The sequence below is a fragment of the Mus caroli genome, chromosome 5, assembly GCF_900094665.2.
Source record: "Mus caroli chromosome 5, CAROLI_EIJ_v1.1, whole genome shotgun sequence".
NCBI classification, from domain to species: Eukaryota; Metazoa; Chordata; class Mammalia; order Rodentia; family Muridae; genus Mus; species Mus caroli.
The window spans coordinates 15,219,786-15,242,482 of record NC_034574.1 but is presented as its reverse complement, the minus strand read 5'-3'; the positions used below and the strand labels follow the sequence as shown (position 1 = coordinate 15,242,482).

The 22,697-nt window shown below is 38.1% G+C and overlaps 1 protein-coding gene across 7 annotated transcripts in view; it reads right to left on the bottom strand.

Moving 5' to 3' along the window:
• The window catches only part of Magi2 (membrane associated guanylate kinase, WW and PDZ domain containing 2), a 1,402,993-nt gene that overhangs the window by 486,186 nt on the left and 894,110 nt on the right, over positions 1-22,697 (bottom strand). For all 7 annotated transcript variants that reach the window (XM_021161942.2, XM_021161940.2, XM_021161941.2 and 4 more), the window contains one exon: positions 14,086-14,298. In XM_021161942.2, coding sequence (XP_021017601.1) covers positions 14,086-14,298 — 213 coding nt within the window. The remainder of the gene's footprint in view (positions 1-14,085; positions 14,299-22,697) is intronic.

Genomic DNA, 22,697 nt, shown 5'->3' with positions numbered 1-22,697 from the left:
GGTGGGTAGGGAAGTGGGGGGCGCTATGGGGGACTTTTGGGATAGCATTGGAAATGTAATTGAGGAAAATATGTAATAAAAATATTAAAAATCAAAAACAAAAACAAAAACAAAAACAAACAAACAAACAAAAAGGTCAGATAGAGACAGAGGAACTGACAGTAATTAATTAATTCATTATTTTATAGACATTTATTGAAGGTCTAATGAAGGCCAGTGGAGTAAGCTAAGTAATATGGAGTCAAAGGACATGTAGTCCTGATCATATAAAATGTTTGATAGGGCTGACAAATCCTAACACACACACACACACACACACACACACACACACACACACACACCCCACACACAATTTGGTTTAAATGATTCTGGAAACTAGAAAACTTATATCAAAGTGTTTCCAGGGCCCACTCCAGCACTTTCAAGGATGCTGCTTCTCCTTGCTTCTGCTAGTTCTTTGTCTTTGTGGCATATGACTTCAGCCTTCATAGCAGACATGTGGGCATCAGGGGCACATGCTATCCAGCATGAACTCATCTTAGTTAGAGCTATGGTAGCCCTATTTCCAAATAAACTCACATTATGAAATATCAGGGGACACAATTTAACTGATAAAACACTTCATTAGAAGAGTTTATCCTCTATTTGGGAACCTGTATGTTACAGTTTCATACAACATTGCCAGTGGCCCAGAAATGAATGATTAAGAACAGAAACAACTTTGACTGCTAGAAGGAGGGGAAGGCTAGATCTTACATGGCAACCAAGGATATCATTCTCCCAAACATTGCAGCTAGCTGGAGTCTGGAAGAACCTGTCTGCAAGCATGCCTCTGCACACATGGGTATTTTAGGCTGTTGCTAGAAAAATCCTAGTTAGACTGTCTGTATCCTGACTAAGGAGGAGGCACACAGTCTGTGTACATTTAGTGTTTTATCAGTATAGAACCATTTATTATCTAGATGGAGTCCAGGAGAAGTGATTTGATGAATTTCTTCATATGGTTCTAGTTTTAAATACAAATATCACTTTATACTTTTGAATGTATAACGTGTGATATTTTTTTATGGCGATGTTTGCTGTTGAGGGGAACAGACTTCATTTAGCATAGGTGTCTTTGACTATTCCTTGTGACATTTTCATGTCACATTGACATCCTGAAAACTGGAGTGAGAGTGTTTTTCCATTAGCAATAGAAACAATATTTCAACAAAGAAGGAATGACCTCTCTTTAAAGAGTAGTAATACTCTTAAAAAATCCCTAGGAAACCAGCACTGTTAAATTTCCCAAACTTCTTTAGAAGCATCAAGGCATAAAGTAGACCTTTACTAATAAAGCTAAATCCTTCCACCTCAGATTAAACATAGGAAATATGACTTCATTTTTTCCATAAGATAACCCAGAAGAGTTCAAAGATCTGAATGGAGAATAAAGACAAGAGTTATTTAGTTGGGAGTGAAATGTATGCAATTTATTTTTGTATTCAGTATAAATTTTATAGGTCTAGTTCATTTCAAGGCAATAAAATTATACAAATATACTTAGCAGACAGTCATTTATGTAAATGGTTTTTGTTCTACTAGTATATTGGTATAACCAAAACTTAATCCAAATTCAATGGTTCTTGATAATCTTATCTAGACTCATTAAAGAATAACTAGAAACAAAGATTAAAAAGTAGAGTATAAGTTCTATGTGTTATTTGTATTTTAACTTAACATGATGTATTAGTTGGATTTCTGGGTTCTCCAGAGGAATAAAATGTATAGAATGAATCTACCTACATACAAAGGGAATTTGTTAGAATGACTTAGGCTGTGGTCCAGATAATGCAACAATGACTATTTACCCAAGAGAAATTCAAGAATCTTGAGTTTTCCTGTTTACAAGGCTGGATGTCTCCACCTCCCTTCAGGATATATTGGAATCATGAAGAGGTAGGCTCTACTGACAGTAAAGTATCCTTACTAGCAAAAGTGAAAGCAAGCTAGCAAAGGGAGAGCAAGCGTTTCCTGTGTTTGCTTTTATAATCTGCCAGTAGAAGGTGTGATCCAGAGTGGAGGTGGCTCCTTCCCACCTAACAGAGCTGAATTAAAGGTATAACTTCCCACCTCAAAAATTGGGGTTGAAGTGGTTCTTCCCACTTCAAAGTATTTAATTAGGAAAAAAAAAAACCTTCAAGGGTGTGCCCAGCTATTTGGGTTTTTGATAATTTTAGATGTGATCAAAGTGACAACCAACAAAACCCACAAAATGTCCACCCTTTGCCAACTTGACACAAAGTTGTATATGCTTATGTGATACTTAATTTCTAAATGATAAGAACAACTAGGACATAACTATACCTGATATGACTTAATTATCCCATTTATAATTACAAATGCATTATATAACCAGGTCATAACTACACCTAATATGATATAACTATTCCTTGCATAAACACAAATGTACTACAAATTTAGAAAAGGTTGCAATGTCCCTTGAAGGACATTCTTCTTGTATCTCAATTTTAAATATGATAACCATTTATGTTATAAATATGATAAACCTTATTTATATTATATTACATGTCCAGTAAGGACAAAGAGTTGTTCTTTCCATAAAGGAAGTGGTCTAATGTAGTCAACCTGCCACCAGGTGGCTGCCCCCAGGTGGCTGGATGGTCAATCCAGGGAAAGGTGCTCTATTAGGAGTTTGGTGTTGGTCTCTGCTATTGACAGATATGACACTCAGCAGCAGCTGTAACTAGGTCAGTCTTAGTGAGTGGAAGTCCATGTTGTTGAGCCTATGTTTAACATTCATCTTGCCATCATGGCTGCTTTGTTCATGACCCATTAGCAATGACAGGAATAGCTGAGGAAAAGGGCCAACTGTCCACTGTCCACTGTCTTCTTGATTACTGAATTCCTCACTTGAAGTCACCTTTTGATGAGCATTTACATGGGACACAAGTGTCTTTACATTCTTCACCAATTTGGAAAGTTTTCACTCAGCAATTTATCAATCATGTCCGCTTCAAGTCCCTGACCATCCAGTCAATTGATTGGATACAGCTGTGAATTGGTGAACAAATCCTCATATGGCCAAATACCCTTCCAAACCAAATGTGTGATTATGTGTGCTTCCCGAAGTTCTAACCAATAGAAAGATTTCCCTTCACGGTTGTTTCAGAAAGAGATTGTAATGCTGCAACTGTTCACTTCTGGGTAGTGCCTGTATAACATGTAAAACTAACAGCCAATCAGACCCTAGTCTTCTCTTCCTGTGTTAACCAATTATAGGACACACCCTGTGAGATTATAGGTACATGCTTGGTAGCACATAGCACTGTAATAGAAGTACTAACTATGACATTTGGGCAAGTTCTTCATGTAGCTTGTTCATTTCTTCAGGACCCACTCTGCCCAATTACCTATAAAACACTTCCATCTGATAACGGACAGCTGCTGTACAGGTCCAAATTTATGAATTGGTGGATCAGATAATACCCAGCTCATGATAAGAGACCCCAATGCGATTGCTTTAGAATTGGCTCCTTGGTGGGTTTTGGGGATTCATAGGCACTTCCTGGCATAACAGTTGTTACTTTCAGCTCACTTGGGGAAATCAGCATAATGTTATCAATATATAGCAAACCAAATTTATATGTTGTGGAAGAGATGGATGATTTAAATCCCTTCAATATAAGTTATGACATAGGATTGGAGGGTAATATATCTTTGAGGAAATCTGTAAGGGTATACTGCTGGCCTTGTCAAGTGAAAGAAAATTGCTTTGGGTGGTCTTTATGGACAGGTACTGAAAAAAGGACATTTGCTAGGTCAATAGCTGCATGCCATTTATCAGGAGACGTGTTAGTTTTCTGAAATAAGGACACATGTGGTACAACAGGTACAATGTGAGTCACTTTTTGATTGCATTTTTAATAGTCACTGTCATTCTCCATAACTGGCCAGATAGGAAAGTAAAAGGGAGAGGTTGCAGGAACTACCATCCCTGCATCTTTCAAGTCCTGCAAAGTGACACTAATTTCTGTCATTTCTCCAGGGATGCAAGTTTGTTTTTTATTCACAGGCAAAGGCAACTCTAAAGGCTTTCTTTTAGCTTTTCCAACTGTAATCCTCACCCTGTAGGTCAGAGAAACAATGTGAGAATTCTGCCAACTTCTAAGTATATCTATGCCTATATATATATATATATATGTATATATATTACACACACATATCTTCAACATTCATCTTGCCATCATGGCATATATATATATATATATATATATATATATATATATATATATATATATATATATATATAAAATCTCCACCTACTTGGAACTACTTGAGTTAGACTTCACTAAAACTCCATTAATCACCTGACTTCCATAAGTCCCTACTTTAGTTTAGTTGGATGTCCACGATGTTTCTCAGGGTCTACTGGAATCAGAGTCAACTAGGACCAGTATCCAGCAGACCCCGGCAAGTATAATTGTTTCCTTTCCCGAGAGTGCTGTTACCTTTATAAAGACCATAGGTCCTGCAGGGGGTTGGGGGAAGGACTGGGAAAAGCCTAACAGTAAACTTGTCAAGTATTTTATCAAGGTCCTACCTCAGGAGAACCTAAGTGTCACTTCATTCAAGGGCTTCTGGTTCTGCAAACTGGCTCAAGTCTTAAAATTCAATCACTAGCTGAGAATCCCTTTTGTATGAACTGTCCGATACAGGCTGCTCTGAAGGCTGCAATACTACTTGAACTATATGATCTAGCAGACCTCCACAGGTATCAGTGGCATATAGGAATGCTGTTAAGACCTTTGGCCAGACCCTATACGTGAATCACAGAAGAGAGGAATTTTGGAGCAAGGCTCTATCTACTATTGTAGTTGCTAAGAGACAGCTCTTAGCCTGCATGATCCAGTGAAGCCCTTTTTCATTTGTTTGAGATTTTTTTTTAAAACCTATACAGCTCAAACAAAAATTCAATAGGGTGTTACAGGGCATTTGACTGTTTCTAGTTAGGGTGTGGCTCAACCATTAGCACACATCTTTAATACTCATGGCTGTGATACAGACACTCCTTTAGTATTCACCTTTAATCCCAAACAAAGAAAGTAAAGTTATTCTACAGAAGGAAGCACCCATGTTTGAAAGTGATGTCTTAATTGAGTGGCAAAGTAATGAATCAGAGAAAGATTTGACAAAGTAGGATATGCCCAGATCTCATGAGAAGAGAGAAGAGAAGCTACTTAAGAGAGAGACAGACAGTACAGGAAGCAGAGAGTACAGCACAGGATAAAGTAGAGTTTGTGGAGAACAGTACACTAGGAGTTGAAAGGGGGAGTGGAGCATCACAGAGAGGGAGGAGGAGGCAGTTTTACCAGGAGAGTTTCACAGAGACAGATTGAAGAGAGGACAAGCTAGACACTGGTAAAGACAGAATGAGCAAGAGAATGAGGAGCCAGAAGATTAGACTTAGTTTAAGGCCTAGCAGAGCAACTCAGAGGCCTGAAAGAAAAGCCTAATTGAGTAAGTCAGGCGGGAGAGGAGTTTGAGCCAGGACAGCTGAGTTGAACCAGCCAGTCAGAAGTCAGAAAGAAGTAGGAAGGGGTGATGTTATTCAATAGCAAGTCTCAGAGGCTAAAACCATTCTAGGTGTTGATTAGATTGTACAGAGGCTAGAAGCTTCCAGGACTAGGCCTAGGTTTGCAAACAGAGGCAGTAAGCCTCCGAGATGATACTTATATCTGGTTAATAAAACCTACTTTTATGTAGGATTCTTATCTATTTCATTCCAGGCAACACTATGATTGATTAGCCAATATTGCAAGTTCATATATTAGTCATGCCACCATAAACTTCATTTTGCCTGTGCTGAACGTGATGGGTCAGGCCATTATGGACACCGTTTTGTCTATGCTGCCCATTAAAGTAACTACAATCAGTTTTCCTTTTGTGATTCAGTTCTGTCACCTGGCCCCTGCTATCTTGGGGTCCTGTTAAAACCATGGCATTTAATTCATCCACCTGAGTAGCAATGTCTCCTATCCTAAGGTCTAGAACATGAAAAAGAGTGACATCAAAGTTCTTCAAATGTGCTGGTGCCTCTCAGTGGGCCCATATCAATAAACTCAGGCTGATCTAGTTTTATTTCCTTCTTGAGTTGTTATCCCATACCCTTAAAATCCATTCCCACACATTTCTCCCAGACCTCTGCTTGAATGGATTAGCAAACTCCTTAAGTTCTTTAGTAGTGTGACACACTTCCTCATGTACTGTACTTTCTACTATCCCTCTAGGAGTCTGATTTGCCTTGAATCTTTAGAGTTCTAGAGACAGCCATTGGTAGGCCCTGAGGGATATTAGTATTGTTGTGTCTGGCATCTTCTTTAGAGAAAGTCATTGATGGTTTAGTAGACAATGAAGGATTAATTTTCTCAAAGGTGGAAAAGGCAGTACTCAGGGTGTCTGGGTGGAAGTACAGCTTCTGCTGAGAGTAGAGACAATCTGAGACTCCGAGAGTTCAAAGTTCTCAGCTTCAATAGCATCCTCCCACACTTCCCCATTCTGTCACATGATTCCATTCTATACCAACTAATGACCTTACTTGAAACCCGAATAACCTCCAAGTCTGGGACTTCTGTTTCCCCTGTAATTCAGCCAACCCTGTAATGAAGGCTTCAGTTTGATTTTATACCACTTGAGCTCTGTGGTTGCTGGAGAGTAGACTCTCTTCCAGGACACAAGTAGAGTCCTTTAGACTGTTCACATACATCTGGAGCCTGTCAATTTCATCACTGAATCCACTGTTGTTTTTCACTGTAATCTGAGATGTTAGAAGTTGGTTAATTTTTATCACAGTGCTCATTGTTTTTCTATGTTGGTTTATCCAGAGATGCTAAAAGTAACTGGCCAGCATCATTTCCCTTATTATTCCACAAATTGTTAAAAAGATTGATATACAGAGACACGAACTCTGTTTCCTCTCACAATTGGAGAATCAATGTAAATAAAGAAAATATCTAATATATATATAAAAAAAGACATGATGTCACTGAAAAAAAAGATAACCAAGTACATTTGTCTTCCCAATTTTGTAGAATTTGTAGAATTCTCAAAACCATGATCATCTAGTACTCTTTGAGCTCCCATGAAAGGGTTCAGTAACTGAGAATGTTCCAAATTGGAAAGCCTATTCCAGATACTTTAAAAATTCATCCTTATAATTCTGTTGCTCGAGAACCATTTCTAGTATTAAAATCTAATTAGTCAGGATTCTTTAAAGGAACAGAACTTGCAAAATGAATCTATCTAATCTATCTATCTATCTATCTATCAATCAATCAAGGGGATTTATTAGAATGGCTTATAGGCTATTGTAATCTAGGTACAATAACAGTCAAGGATGTCTCAGTTGGTCTTCAGTATATGCCAGAATCCTGAAATAGGCTCTAATGGAAGTGAAGGAAGGGACTTGTAGCGAGAGTGAGAGCAAGCAGGTCATGAGAGAGCATCTTCTTTTTTTCATGCCCTTTATATAGGCTGCCAGAAGAAGGTGTGCTCCAGATTACAGTGAATCTTCCCACCTCAAAAGAGCTGGATTAGAAGTAGGTCTTCCCACTTCAAAGGATTTAATTAGGAAACAAAAAAATCTCCCACAGGTGTCCCCAGCCATTCAGTTTCAGCTATTTCCAGATTCAGTCAAGTTGACAACCAAGAATAGCAAGAAGAACCATCACACATGACACATGAGTTTCATTATGTAAAGCTTCTGAAAGCCAAACTGTGGGGGGAAAGTGCTGAGCTTGTTTAAACCAGAGAGAAGACTGTTCATTTATTGAAACTAGCCACCATATACATTTCCAAAACTTATTTTACTCTACAGAAAATCTCTTTGCTTTGCATTTCTAATGCCATGTGACAAAGTCCATTTAAGTCAATCTTTTTTCTCCTCACCTTCTTACTCACCTTCTTTGTAAGTAAACATGGATGATGAATATTTTCAAGAGGGATATGCTTCTAGTTTATTGGAAAGGAGAACAATTTGGATTTTAGAAATTATTATTATTTTATATTTAGTAATTTTCAGAGAGTGACAAACATTCTCCACAAGAAGCCAAAGAGCTCAACTTACTGGGAATTGTGTTGGATGACTTGGTAAAGTTTAAGTCTTTCAAAGTGTGGAGGTGAGAACATACCCAGTACAGTATATACTTAGGGCAGAAAGCTACTAGAACACCTTTGCTGCTCAGTTACTGCTGCATACTCTTACACTCAGGGTTACTGCTTAGAATGTTATCTTTGGTTGTTAAATTTGTTAGTCTATTTCAATCCAAAACGAATTCTCCCTATAGAAACAAGCGGTGTGGACAATTTTATAAGTTTTAGTTCTTTAGGTAGTTTTAAGAAAACTAATGCAAGTCTGAAAAGACATATGGAAAAGTAGCATTAAAAGTAGTTTATAAACTGAGCCCCTCCCAATGCCCTGTCTGGTCAATACATGCAATAGAGTCAATAAAGGGGAAAGATAATAATCTGGAGAAAATACATATTTTCCCTAAGGCTCCTGTCTTTCTCTCCATTTATCTTGAGCTCCAGAGACAGTTGCTAAGCTCTGAAGTTGCTGTTACATCAGCTCCTTTGAGGATCCAGTCAACAGAACAGGCACAGTTTCCCAGCTCTTATTTAAGCACAAGGTTGGTTTTCTTCATCACCGTTGCTGCCTTCTTTGATACAAGTCTCCCTAGAACTGTCTTTTTGCCCCATGTTTCCTGGTCCTTTGTGGAACTGACCATGGTAGTGGACACTGTAGGGTTTGAAAATGTCTTGAGTTTCTTGAAAACCTAAACTTTCTTATTTTTTAAAAATGTACATAATATTGATCCCAGGTTATATTTGTGTTGAGTGGACTTTTCACTTCAGGAATGGATGTAGAAATACTCAGAAATGGAACCATATCCTACTGCCCAAGAATCAATACATCAGTGTTGACAGTTGAACAAGCAACAGCTACTACTGTAATTGGCTTTTAATATGTACAAATGATTGTTTAGGATTTATCTTATTTATAATATAACGTGCTGTTTATAAGCTTATGTAACTGATCTCCTATCATGGTCACATGTAGGGAAATATGGAAGAAACTATTCAAATGTGAAGTAGTCATGGAAAGCTCTTCTGGTTTCTATAAAACCAGGTGACCAAAAGAACTCAGGACTGTAGCTTACTGTTCTACTTTTCAAAACTCCTAAAATATGAAGAAGAATTATGGGTGCTATAATGTTTGTTGATTGTATAAATTGTGAATATTAACTTACTTGCCAGGATAAAAATTGCCTTTGTGATGTGGGAAGATATGCATGTAGAACAAAACCCTAACCATCAAAACCGAAAAGCAGCAGAAGAAAATGTCCTCATTGCTGCTCTCAGTACTATAGGGGTTCAGTTTGTAATGACGTTATTGTTTCTAATCCCTCAGGAACTTTCCTATGCACATTGATTACTGTCTTAGTCATGGTTTCTATTCCTGCACAAACATCATGACCAAGAAGCAAGTTGGGGAGGAAAGGGTTTATTCGGCTTACACTTCCATTCTGCTGTTCATCACCAAAGAAGTCAGTACAGGAACTCAAGCAGGTCAGAAAGGAGCTGATGCAGAAGCCATGGAGGGATGTTCTTTACTGGCTTGCTTGCTTCCTCTGGCTTGCTCAGCCTGCTCTCTTATAGAACCTAAGACTACCAGCCCAGAGATGGTCCCACTCACAGGGGCCTTCTCCCCATGACCACTAATTGAGAAAATGCCTTATAGCTGGATCTCATGGAGGCATTTCCCCAACTGAAGCTCCTTTCTCTGTGATAACTTCAGCCTGTGTCAAGTTGACACAAAACTAGCCAGTACAGTTACTAATTAATACCTAGCTAGTAGGTTTTGATGTTTGAATGATTCAGAAATAGTTCTGATGTCTAAAAGAAGTATTATGAATTCTTCAAAATATGAGATAATAGAGTACTGATCCTTAGGCATTGTGGGGTGCATGTGCACACATGTGTGCTTGTGTGTATGTGTGAATATCTGTGCATGTATATATAAGGGTTTGTTTGTGTGTGTGTGTAATGTGAGTCTATTTGCATATTTGTGTGGGCTTGCATGTGTGTGAGAGTATGTATGTATGTATGTATGTGAAAGTGTGTGTGTTATGTGAGGGTTTGTATGTTATGTTAGGGTGTGCGTGGGGCAGACAATGTATTTGTTATTAGAAAAAAATCAATACTATTTTGTTCTGACAGATGTTTCCCTTTATTTGAGGTCAGGATAGAAACACAAGCTATAACATGCTAGTACAGTGGAACGTTAATTTCATGGTTTAGTGTGTTTCTGATTTTTTAAAAATCACCCATTAGTTGAGGAAGTATAAACTACTAATTGTGTAAAGAAATGGTTTCTTATTATTTAAAAGCAAATTGTGTCTCATCTACTCAGGTGGCCAGTCAGGGAAATGTGGATTATTAAAAAAGCAGACATAATGCTTTAAAATCATATTGAATCTACATCTCAAGTTCACAATTGATATATTGTATACAGTACTAGACTAGGGTAGAAGTTATGAATAGACTATTCAAAGTTTATGAGTAGAAAATGCCAAGGTAAGGTATCTCTGAAATATATAAAAACTAAGTGGGGAAAAATCACTAGAGAATGTTGATAGAGGAAATTATGTTCCATTAACAGGGGACGAGAGCTGCCTTAATTAATAAATTTATTCCTTCTACAGTATTTCAATTCTTTAATAAGGATAGGATGGGATAATGGGAATAATAGTCCTTGTGGCTGTGAAGTCATGTGTGCTTTGTGATTTTAGGAATGCAATTAATCTTAAAGACATTTGTCACACAGGAACAAGTCCCCCGAATCCTCAACAAACTTCAAGGTGATAACAATGAATACATATATTGGAAACATTCAAGAGCCATAGCAAGATGTGAAATAAGACACGATTTACATTTGTAACACATCTTAAAGCTTGCCTTTAAAATTTTTGGGAAAATCAGAATAGTGTTATTTGAAACATGACCATAGCCCCTGATGTCTCAAAGGGCTGTTTTGAGACAGAGATGGAAGGTCTTTATTCAGTCTTTACTTTGATAATATGAAGGGCTCTTCTTTAAGGTCAAAATTGAATTGAGGTATTTTTTGATAAGGACAAGAAGAAAGGTAAGAAAAAGGCATGGTGCTGCCCTTAGCCATGGGGCTAGTGCTTAGGCAAGCCTTATCTAGAGAAGCCCATCTTCAGAGAGAAAGGTCAACACTTAGCTATGAGTGTGTAGAGCCACTGTTGATGACAAAGCAGGTAGGAGTCACTCCAAGAGTCAGTAAGCACAAGAAACACAGGCAGACAGGTAAGCAACCAGTGTGGAGAGAGCAGATGCCTGTGATTTGCAAACAGTTTAAACTCTGAGCAACTCTGCTGTTCTTCTTGTTTGCATTCATCATTCACCATCAAATCTCTCTCATATACAAATCGCATCAACCCCTGCCCCCTTTCTCCATACCACACTGCCGAGAAGTCCAACAACACTTCACAGAAGCTGAGGAAAGTTCTTGAAAACCCCAAATCCATGTGAGTGCCAGAAGAGGTCCCATACAGGCCTTGCTTTCACATTGATTGAATAGTGAGTCTGCACTGATATAAAAGGATGCTTCGGAAGGCTGCCACAATTCCACATGCTTACAGTGTGTGAGCGCTCACTGCTGTGGTTTAGAACCAAGTCTGAAGTGGCTCTCTTGTTGATTTGCGGACACATCTGAGTACGTAAGTACTTTATCTTAGGGGAGTTTGAACTTTCATGTAATCTTTTAAAGATAGAATGTCCTTTACAAGTGGTCCTTTATAAATGTCCTTTATAATGTCTTTTATAGTTTAGTATAGTCCTAGAATTTTATCCACTTCCCTCCCCCAACCCCACCAGACAACAGGGAGAGAAAACCAAGTGCAGCATTTGGGAACAAACCATAAAATTAAGTCATGTCAGGAAACCAAAACAAAAGGGAAAAAAACAGAGAAAGATCTGAGTGCACACACAAACCACAGCCTCTGTGAACTCACATAAAAATAAGCAGGGGAAAGGCACTGTGGCAGTTTCAGAGTGGGGCATTATTCCCAGGAAAACAGCGAGATTCACTACGGAGGACATTATTCTTCAGAGACTGACAGGGTCTCATTCACAGCCCCAGGACTGATGGTGCATGTACAGCCAGCTTGCCAAGCAGCACAGCCCTGGGATGCAGGTCCCCAACGGTGAACTGAGATCATTGCTGAGGACACTCAGAGATCACATAAGGGACACTCTGTTTGCTCTCTGGGAGATGCAGTTCATCTGCACTAATTGCAGCCTTGGGAGCCTGGAAAAGGCAGCTCTGTGCCCACATACTGTATTCCCTTTGTTGGGACGCTCTCATGGGCTGCTCCTCCGGGCATTGTGTGTGTGTATTAACAGAGAGCCTGAAATGCCTTTAAAATCTATGTGCATTTCTAATTCTTTGCACTGGACTTACTCATAGCTGATGAGAGGAAGCTAGCAGATATTAGCAGGTAACTTATGTGAGAAAAGAGGTCCAAGAAATCCAACTACTAACGTTTACAGGAATTCACTTTTCTGAAGATTCCGACACTGCAAAGCTTGCTGCCTATTAACCATCTATTTATTTTGGCATTTTCAAAGTTTGGGTGATTAGATGCTTTTATCTCTAAAAATTATGTATTTTAAAATATACCTTTGTGTACTTTTCTTTATTTTATATATAAAAGACTGCAAGACAGAACCAGGCGTAGTGGCCCACATCTAGAACCTAGCCCCAGGCAGTTGAGACAAGTGCCCTTGGGCTTTGGAGCTCTCCTGGGACTCACAGTGTGTTTCAGACCAGTCTGGGCTACATAGTGATATCTGCTCAAAAACCAAACAAATATGCCAAACAAACAACAAACAAAACAAAGAAACAATAACAGTATAGGTTTAAATTTGGACAAGGCTGTTGTTCAAGAGACTTACAGTCAGGGCAGTGCACATTTGATTTGCCTGTCTGTAGATGGCTGTTGCACCTGAGTAAACCCAGAGCTAAGAACTTGGAGCATTTAAAGGTAGGTGTTGTAATGATGGTTTTGACGGTCAACTTGATTGTATTAAGAAGGACCGTGGGAGATGAATAAAGCAGAGCTCAGGATGTAGCTGTGGGTAAAATATAGTCCACATCTTAAAATTCCATTCTGTAGGTCTATAAACAATAAGCCCAATTTGGATGCTTAGAAACTTTAACAAATGATATTTTCTTCACAAATTTAGGATTTTTAAATAAACACTCCAAAATTAGAACTATAATTTGAGTATAGGAATTATATTCTAAGGGATGAGAATGTAGCTTAGGGTGTGTGTGTGTGTGTGGGGGGGTGTCCTTGCCTAGCACTGTACGAGGGCTTGCACGAATATTCCCTGTACCTCAAGAAACCAAAAGTAACAAAGAATCATGTCTTTCCTATTCTATGTGATATCAAATCTTCTCTTTGTAAAAATAATTGTACATATGTAGCTGAATGTACATGCAAACATACACATACATACACACATACTCAAACTTAGAACAATAAGCTTTATCTTATAAAATACTAGAAAATGGTAGGTAAATAAACTGGTTGCTGTTGAAGCAGAAGGACCTGAGTTGGGTTCCCCAGCATCTTTGAAAAGCTGGTCATGGTAGCATGCACCTGCAACCTCCATCCTTGGGGTACCAGAGACAAGCAGGCTTGGTGGGGCTCTCTGACCAGCAAGGCTAGCCAAATCACTTATCTCTAAATTAAGTGAAAGTTCTCATCTCAAAAACTAAGGTGATGAGCCCTAAAGAAAACCATCAGTATTGACATAGGATCTCCAAACAGGCAATTGTATGTTTCACCTGTGAATACACAAGCACACTCACACATATGCACACATGCATGCACACACACATGTGCACATACCATAAACAACACAGTGAAATAAATCGTGAAGATATAAAAATAGGACAAAAAGCTGCCTGTCTTTTAAAGACTGTAAGAGACTGACCTGGGGTTATGACCACGCCGTTTCCATTGACTACAGGCCTTTCTTCTTCCTCCTCCTCTGGAGGCTCTATACTTGCTTTCTCCATGTTGGTCACTGACTTGTTTCTCTTCCGCTTCCCCTCAGCACTTGGAGTAGCTCCCGGAAGTATCTGGTCTGTTACATTTAATAATGGTGCTGGTTCAGCTGGAGGCTTCGGGGTACCGTAGTAGTTGTCTGTAACAGATATCCAAACATTCTATGGTCAAATCTTTCTCCTACATGTGTATGTACATGTTAAAGAATCAAAATTATATCAATTTGTATTCTATTTATCCACGAATTCACACATTATACATATATGGTTTTATAAGCGATATTACACATTTTTATTTCTATTTTACTGAGCTTTAATGCATAAGATAATGGCCCATGTTAATTAGCATCTTTGTGTGCTTTAATGTATTGAGCTATTAAGTTAGAAGTTCATGCATTATTTTTGGATGACATAAAATTAATTTCAAATAATTTTAAGCCAACTTCATTTAAGCCTTCAAATCTATTTAAGCCTTTTAAAAATGAATGTTAATCATTAAGATTAAAGGTAGCTTTGGGTTTGTTTTTGTTTTCAATCTCACCTCATTCTGCAAAGGATGCTGTGTCTTTTTCTTGAAGGGGGCACTGGCTACTGTGCTGTCTAGAGCTGCCTCCATGCCAGGTCCACGGTATGGACTTTAGCTGCAGAAAGTGAGCTGCTCCTTCATTATTAGCCTTTAGACTATCATTGCTCTTTTCTTAGAGCTCCAGTATCTGAGCTATAGGATAATGCTCCTTCCTCTCAGACTGTGAGATCTCATTAAGAAACAAATCCTTATTTATTTATTTATTTATTTATTTATGCATGAAGCCTAGAACACACTTATTTTAACATGTGATTTAACATTCATATATGCATATAATGTGCTTGGATCATATCCACACCCAATTTTCGCCTCTTAAAATCATACTTATTTCTATAATAAGAAGCTGGCATATAACAGGCAGGTGTTAAATGTCTGTTAAATAATGCAATTATATGTTTGCCTTTTCTTGTTCAAGAGAGATTATTTTATCTAAAATGTTCAGAAATATGATTAGTAAAGAACATAGGTGCTAGTTTGAGAACTAATTTTTAAATTTTAGCGGCAATTTCATACACATGGTGGTACATGTGTTAACTGAGTAATTGTTGCACTCCTGTACACAGTTGTTAAATCTTTATTGACATTGACTATGCGTCCAAGCATCCCTTTGCATGTTTGAGAAACCATGCTGACCACACTAAAAGTTTTATCTTACAAGATGCTCAATAACCTGCTGTGGAAGACCAAATTTGACATCAAGTAGGTAACCATTACAATGGACCAGACCCTGTAAGGAGACAGAAGGGAAAGTGAGCACAGCCACCTCTCTTCATCGGTTATGGATATCAACTAGGAAAGCAGACCACTGTGAAGAAACAGCTCGTACAGTCAAAGACATAGTGTCGAGACGAGTCTTTCTGTACAATGATAAAGCCAATTACTTAACCCCAATAAGACTCGACTCCTTTATTGCCATGGTTACTTGTGTTAGGAATGTAAACAACCAAAATCTAGTCTACCTAAGTTAAAACATGATGAGTCATGTGAGTCTGTTAAAAAATTATGGGATGGCTACTTGACAAAGAGTGCTCAAAAATATTTAGAAAATAGGGAGAGACAAAGGAGTCAGGAATCTAGACAAGATAAAGTGTTGACAGGTTTTAAAGGCAGGATCTGAGGCTAGATTCTCCTTGTTACATAGGTAAGCTTAATCTCAACCTCCTGAGTGTTTGGCTTCCACGTGCAGTGTGCTGGGATTGCAGGTATGTTCCACATGCTCTGTGGTGGCTGGTTTCTTTGGTAAGAAGTAGAATCTGCACACAAACTGCCTCTGAGGGAAATGGAATTCAAACTCTGCTCAGCCCCTCTGATTTGCCCAAGTCCAGGGAGCTCAATGGCTGAGCTCCTCTCATTCCCCACAGAGGTGTAAGATGTGAGGGAGCAGCCATGGCAGACAAAATGGCTGCTCTTCTTTGATTTCAGAAGAGGGATCTGGTGATAATTAAACTTGACTGTCAACCCAAAAGAATTAAAAGATGACTCACAGATCAGGGTGGGGTGATTGGTGGATGAACAATTGAAGAGACCCAACCTGAATGTGGGTATTTCTGATCAGCAAGCTTGGGGCTCAGGTAATCAAAAGTGGGAGAAAGAAGGAGCCAGAAGTACACACAGCTCCGGGTTTGCTGAGTGGGTTCCCATATGGCTGTTCCTGTCACATGTAAACAATATGCTTCAGATTGTTCGGACTTTTAATGTCCACCCCACAGACTGTTCCTAAGGCTTCCGCTTGGAACTGGGATTCAAAACTCCTTGTTTTGAAGCTTTCATCTTTTTGGACTCATCAGCTATTGATTTTCCAGATCCACATCCTGTATGTAGATTACTTAGACTCTGATTTAGCCAATCTAATAACTCCTCGTTTTAAACATACTTCCACTGGCTCAATTTTTCTAGGTAACTTGAATGTTAAGAAGGAGACCTTCCTTCAACCTATCTTCTCTCTGTACTTTGCATTTGCATACACAGTAAGGCCCTAGGGATGATGGGTAAGTAGATATAACACATGGCTTATCTACAAGTTCTCTTCTGTGGGTTGTTGTTAGGATAAAGCTGGTATATATGGGGAAGAGCTTTATAAACTGTAAAACTGCATTGGTTTTAATAGTAGTGAGGCACCATGATGGAATGAATTGAGCAGATAGATGTTATAAAGAGCAACCATGCCATTCATGCTGATGTTCTTACTCATATAAACAGAAAAATATTTACTTTGTTAAGTGTTTCTTCTATGTATGGGACTCTAAACCGAAGTCTGAGAGCATGACATACATAATGTTAAGGATTGATTCTGATTTGCAGCATTTTAACTAAATCAAAACTTTAAATATGGAGGATCAACCAAAATCAGTAGCAGTTTATGTGTACACAATGAACTTGTGCTTCAGCATTCTTCACTTGATCTTAGCCAAAAGGCTGAGAAGTGATTGTGCTTCAGCATTCTTAATGGATAGCAAAATTCTAAGCACATCATTACATTTTTCTCAGAACTTTCAATATATACTTATAAAGTAGATGTTATGCCAAAATAGAAAGTAGCTCTTACCTGTGTCAATGAAAACTATGATTTTATATGGTGTGTGCTATCATTGATGCTCTTAGATATATACAGTTCTAAGAAAAACATTTTAGTCTTCAGTATTTTTTCTGTTTATTTTTAAGTTATGATATTCATAGGCAAATTACTTCTTAGTAATAAGAAATAAATGCATAGATAGGCTAAAATATTAAATAGATCTTGCTGAATTTATATTATTAAATAATTACATCTATTGGTACATTGAATGATTGTAAATTATATAGTAACACTATTTTGCTACAGTTGGACTTATGAAATTATATGTGAGCTTAAATTCTCACAGATGTGAGTTTACAGATGTGGAACTGTATGAATCATTAGTTAAGAAGCTAAGATTGTCATCGTTAGAAAAATACCAGCTCAAAAAAGGTAACAAAACAATTTGTATACTTACTACACTAGAGAAATATAATTCATGGAGAAGACTATATCACACCAAATCAGGAACTTTATTGTATCACTTAAGAAAACCTAGACCTTACTAAATGTTGGAACATCTTCTGGGTATACCAGTCCTGGGCATATACGGAGAAGATGCTCCAACACATAATAAGGACACATGCTCCACTATGTTCATAACAGCCTTATTTATAATAGCCAGAAGCTGGAAAGAACCCAGATGTCCCTCAACAGAGGAATGGATACAGAAAATGTGGTGCATTTACACAATGTAGTATCTTGCAGCTATTAAAAACAATGAATTCATTAAATTCTTAGGCAAATGGACAGAACTGAAAATATCACCCTGAGTGAGGTAACCTAGTCACAAAAGAACACACATGGTATGAACTCACTGATCAGTGGATATTAGCCCAGAAGTTCAGAATACCCAATATACAATTCATAGTCCACATGAAGCTCAAGAAGAAGGAAGACCAAAGTGTGGATACTTCGGTCCTTCTTAGAAAGGAGAACAAAATACCCATGGGAGGAGATACAGAGACAAAGTATGGAGTAGAAACAGAAGGAAAGGCCATCCAGAGATTGCCCCATCTGGGGATCCATCCCATATACAGTCACCAAATGCAGACACTATTGTGGATGCCAACAAGTGCTTGCTGATATAGCTGCTTCCTGAGAGGCTCTGCCAGTGCCTGAAAAATACAGAGGTGGATGCTCACAGTCAACCATTGGACTGAGCACAGGGTTCCCAATGGAGGAACTAGAGAAAGAATCCAAGGAGCTGAAGGGGTTTGCAGCCTCATAAAAGGAACAATATGAACCAACCAGTACCCCTCAGAGTTCCCACCACCCAAGAGTACACATGGGGGACCCATGGCTCCAGCTACATATGTAGCAGAGGATGGCCTTGTTGGACATCAAAGGGAGGAGAGGCCCTTGATCCTGTGAAGGCTTGATGCCTCAGTGCTGGGGAATGCCAGGAAAGGGAAGCAGGAGTGGGTAGGTTGGTGAGCAGCAGGAGGGGGAATGGGATAGGCGATTTTTGGAGGGGAAATAAGGAAAGGGGATAAAATTTGAAATATAAATAAAGAAAATAGCTAATTAAAAAAAAAGAGAGAGAAAAAAAGAAAAACCTAGACCAATAGTGAAAGGTCAGCTGAACATCTGTTGAGCTAAATCACTGAAACGACTCTACAATCAGTTCATACAAATCCATATACAATTTTAAAAAATGAGCCTTTGAGGAAAAAAGAGTGCCATGTCTTCAGAAAAAATGTAAGCATTAATGGTTTTCAAGAACAATTCAGAACTATTATTCTGCTAAGGATGAAGTGCCTTTACACACATTACCAATATTAAGAGAACCTAAAATCCCAAAGCACAAATAAACCCCTCACAGTATGACACATGCCTAGTGGCATCGTTCCTGATGAAATAAACCTGATTGAATCCAGTATCCCCAACCTTGCCTCTTCTTTATATGCTCAGATTGATTCAGTTAAAATGATTAGTCATAGACACAACTATAAACTGGGTATGGTGGTGTACCTTGGTTGACTCTGCCACAGAAGGCTGAGGTGGATGACTGCTTGAGATAATGAGTTCAAGACCAGTATGGGCAACATGATGAGGTTTTTGTCTTAAACATATTTTTAAAAGCAACTACAACCACCTTAACTATAATTCTTGGCAAGACCACTGGAACCATTTACAGAGTTGGACACTTAAATAATGATTCTGCCTATGAAATCTCGATTCAAATGTGCATCAGAATAACTTATGCATAGTGTGATTATAAAGATTAATGATAATATTTGTAATAAAAAAGTAGTATGACTATATCAATGTAAACACTGGAGATCTGGTCAGTACTCTTGGCATCTATTTATTTTGAGCTTATGTGAGGTCCTAAGAAATGAGATGATTCCCTGACCATTATACACAAAGTAAGCAGAAAAGTTATACCTGTTTGCTTTCAGAATTTTACCACTACTCAAAATACTGTGTGTCCTTTAGCAGGAAAAAAGTTGTGAAGCAATTTCCTTCAAAGCCACAGTCGGTGAGCAGAGTGTCTATTCCAAAAGAGAAATGGCAAGTTTGCTACCAAGTCATGCAGTGGGAATCATAAGTAATTTTTAGTCTTCTGTCACCTAAAACTTAGTATGTGTACACATGTGAGACAAACAAGCTTTCCAGACCACTAGGCAGTGACTGTCTTTACGAAGAGTGCTCTCCATCTAAGTGAACTTTAAGAGGAAAGTCTTCTAATTTGCTATGATCATAAAATGTTATGTAAAATCATCCCCTTGATTCTGACCCACAAGAGTATCTGTAAATTTGCATAGTCTTATTTAATCAATGCCTGGAAAATAAACGTGACAATTGTGTAAGGAAACAAATTGATTTCTCATCTAAATATTTATGTTTCAATACTGTTTTAACCCATAAAAATGTGGGTAGAAAAGAGTAAAATGAGATAAAATGTTAATAAAAGGAACAGAATATAAAATTCCAGTAATGTGTTTATTTCATTAAACTGTTTACTAAATGCCCCTGGGCACTTTGCAGTTTCAGCTCATTGGTTGCAGACAGTAGGGCAGAAACAGAGCACCTTGTTGTAAACTCAACTGGCTTCCAGAAGATTTTGCAAAGCCAAGCCCTAATCCAACATGGCCAGATCCATTCCGCCATCATCCAACAAGTACATAAATAGCTTTCTTAGTAACAGCCGAGTACATGAAGAGCACCACAGGATGTCTGCCTTTTCTGCATCTCACAAGATAAACATTTTACCCAGCCCTTGGTCTAATGATTTGAAGTGAAGGATGTCATCTTGTTTCTTCACAGCATCTTACTGTTAAGGCCAGTGTGGGGAAGAATCCAGAAGCCAACGAATCTCATGCTGCTCTAACATAAATGGTAGTAGAAACGAAGTACTGTCTGAGATGCTCCACATCTGCTATGCTGTTAAATTCTGATAGGATAGAGGATAGGTGCTTAAAAGTAGGTGTGAGGAACTTTCAAAATGCTAGAAGGAAAATGAACACTCAGAAGTACGTTTCCTAACATTCTTCACTATATAAATCAGGCGCCATGATCAAACGCAATTTAGTTAATTTTTCATTTTAACTTGTAGATTTGGGTGCCAGTTTCATTGTTTCAATACTCTGAGTATATAATAACATGTAGGTGTTACATCAAATAACTGTAGATCAATGAACTCACGGAGAGGTCAAAATTACGAGGATGCTATTTTTTCTTTTAAGACACCTCATTCATTACTCAATACACACACACACACACACACGCACACGCACACGCACACGCACACACACACACTGCTCTATATCCTCAGTGTTTTGATTGCAGTTTTGCTAACTAGTAAAAATGATTTTGAAAGGTGGGTTACTAGAACAAGTCTGAATCGTCCCTAGGACCAATCAGACCATTACAGGGATCCACTGGGCTTCAGGATCTGCCTCTGTGAATGGGATCATTTATTATTGACCCCATCTCAGTTTCACACATGGAAAAATAGATTGATAATTGACTTTTTCAATGGTGTCTAGACGATTTTACTCTGACACTAATCAAGGAGGGTCATATTTTCAGGTTCAAATACGAAAAAGCCTGCCCAAGCATAATAAACAATTATTTCAACTCACATCAGAGATTTAGATTTTCATGTCTAGTTATGGATACAAACTTAAACTTTAAGACATGCTTACCATAAGATAGTAATAAGACTTGAATTATAAATTATGTCAGCATAAGATATGTCAGAAACAGGAAGGATTACAGTCATATGGCTACAGTCAGCAGCACTGTCAAGTTCCCCAACTGTATAACCTGCCAGAAAATAAGACAATAACTCTCAATTCAGAATGTCTTTTAAAAACTATCTTGGAAGTTAGAAAATAATCTCTTATGTTAAAATTTGGGACTGAAAATAATAACCTACCATATCATTTTCTAATCATATGACATGTAATCATCAGATAACGAAATAAGAGAAACTAAATAAGGGCTGTTTCTCTAAAGAATCAGTCTTACACATGTCATAAATAGGAAGACCATTCAAAATATTATATTATGACCAATGCAAAAACAACAGCGTCCTGAATTTTGAAAACTCGGCATCAAGTGTACATGACGACAGAAAATCTAAATATTGCTGTTTTACATATAGAATTGAACGATTCTGTGAAATAATTCATAATCCCAATAATCCCAATACATGGATATCAAGTTCATTTAAGAATTACATAATGCTATTGTGAAGGGTGTTGTTTCCCTAATTTCTTTCTCATCCTGTTTATTCTTTGTGTAATCAACAATAAAAGCACCTCTGGTGGAATCACCATGCCTGACCTTAAGCTGTACTACAGAGCAATTGTGATAAAAAACTGCATGATACTGGTAGAGCAATAGACAGATAGATCAATGGAATAGAATTGAAGACCCAGAAATGAACCCATACACCTATGGTCACTTGATCTTTCACAAGGGAGCTAAAACCATCCAGTGGAAAAAAGACAGCATTTTCAACAAATGGTGCTGGCACAACTGGTGGTTATCATGTAGAAGAATGCGAACTGATCCATTCTTATCTCCTTGTACAAAGCTCAAGTCTAAGTGGATCAAAGAACTCCACATAAAGCCAGAGACACTGAGATTTATAGAGGAGAAAGTGGGGGAAAACCCTCAAAGATATGGGCACAGGGGAAAATTCCTAAGCAGAACAGCAATGGCCTGTGCTGTAAGATCAAGAATTGACAAATGGGACCTCATAAAATTACAAAGCTTCTGTAGGGCAAAAGATACTGTCGATAAGACAAAAAGGCCACCAACAAATTGGGAAAGAATTTTTACCAATCCTAAATCTGTTAGGGGACTAATATCTAATATATACAAAGAGCTCAAGATGCTGAACTCCAGAAATTCAAATAACCCCATTAAAAATTGGGGTAGAG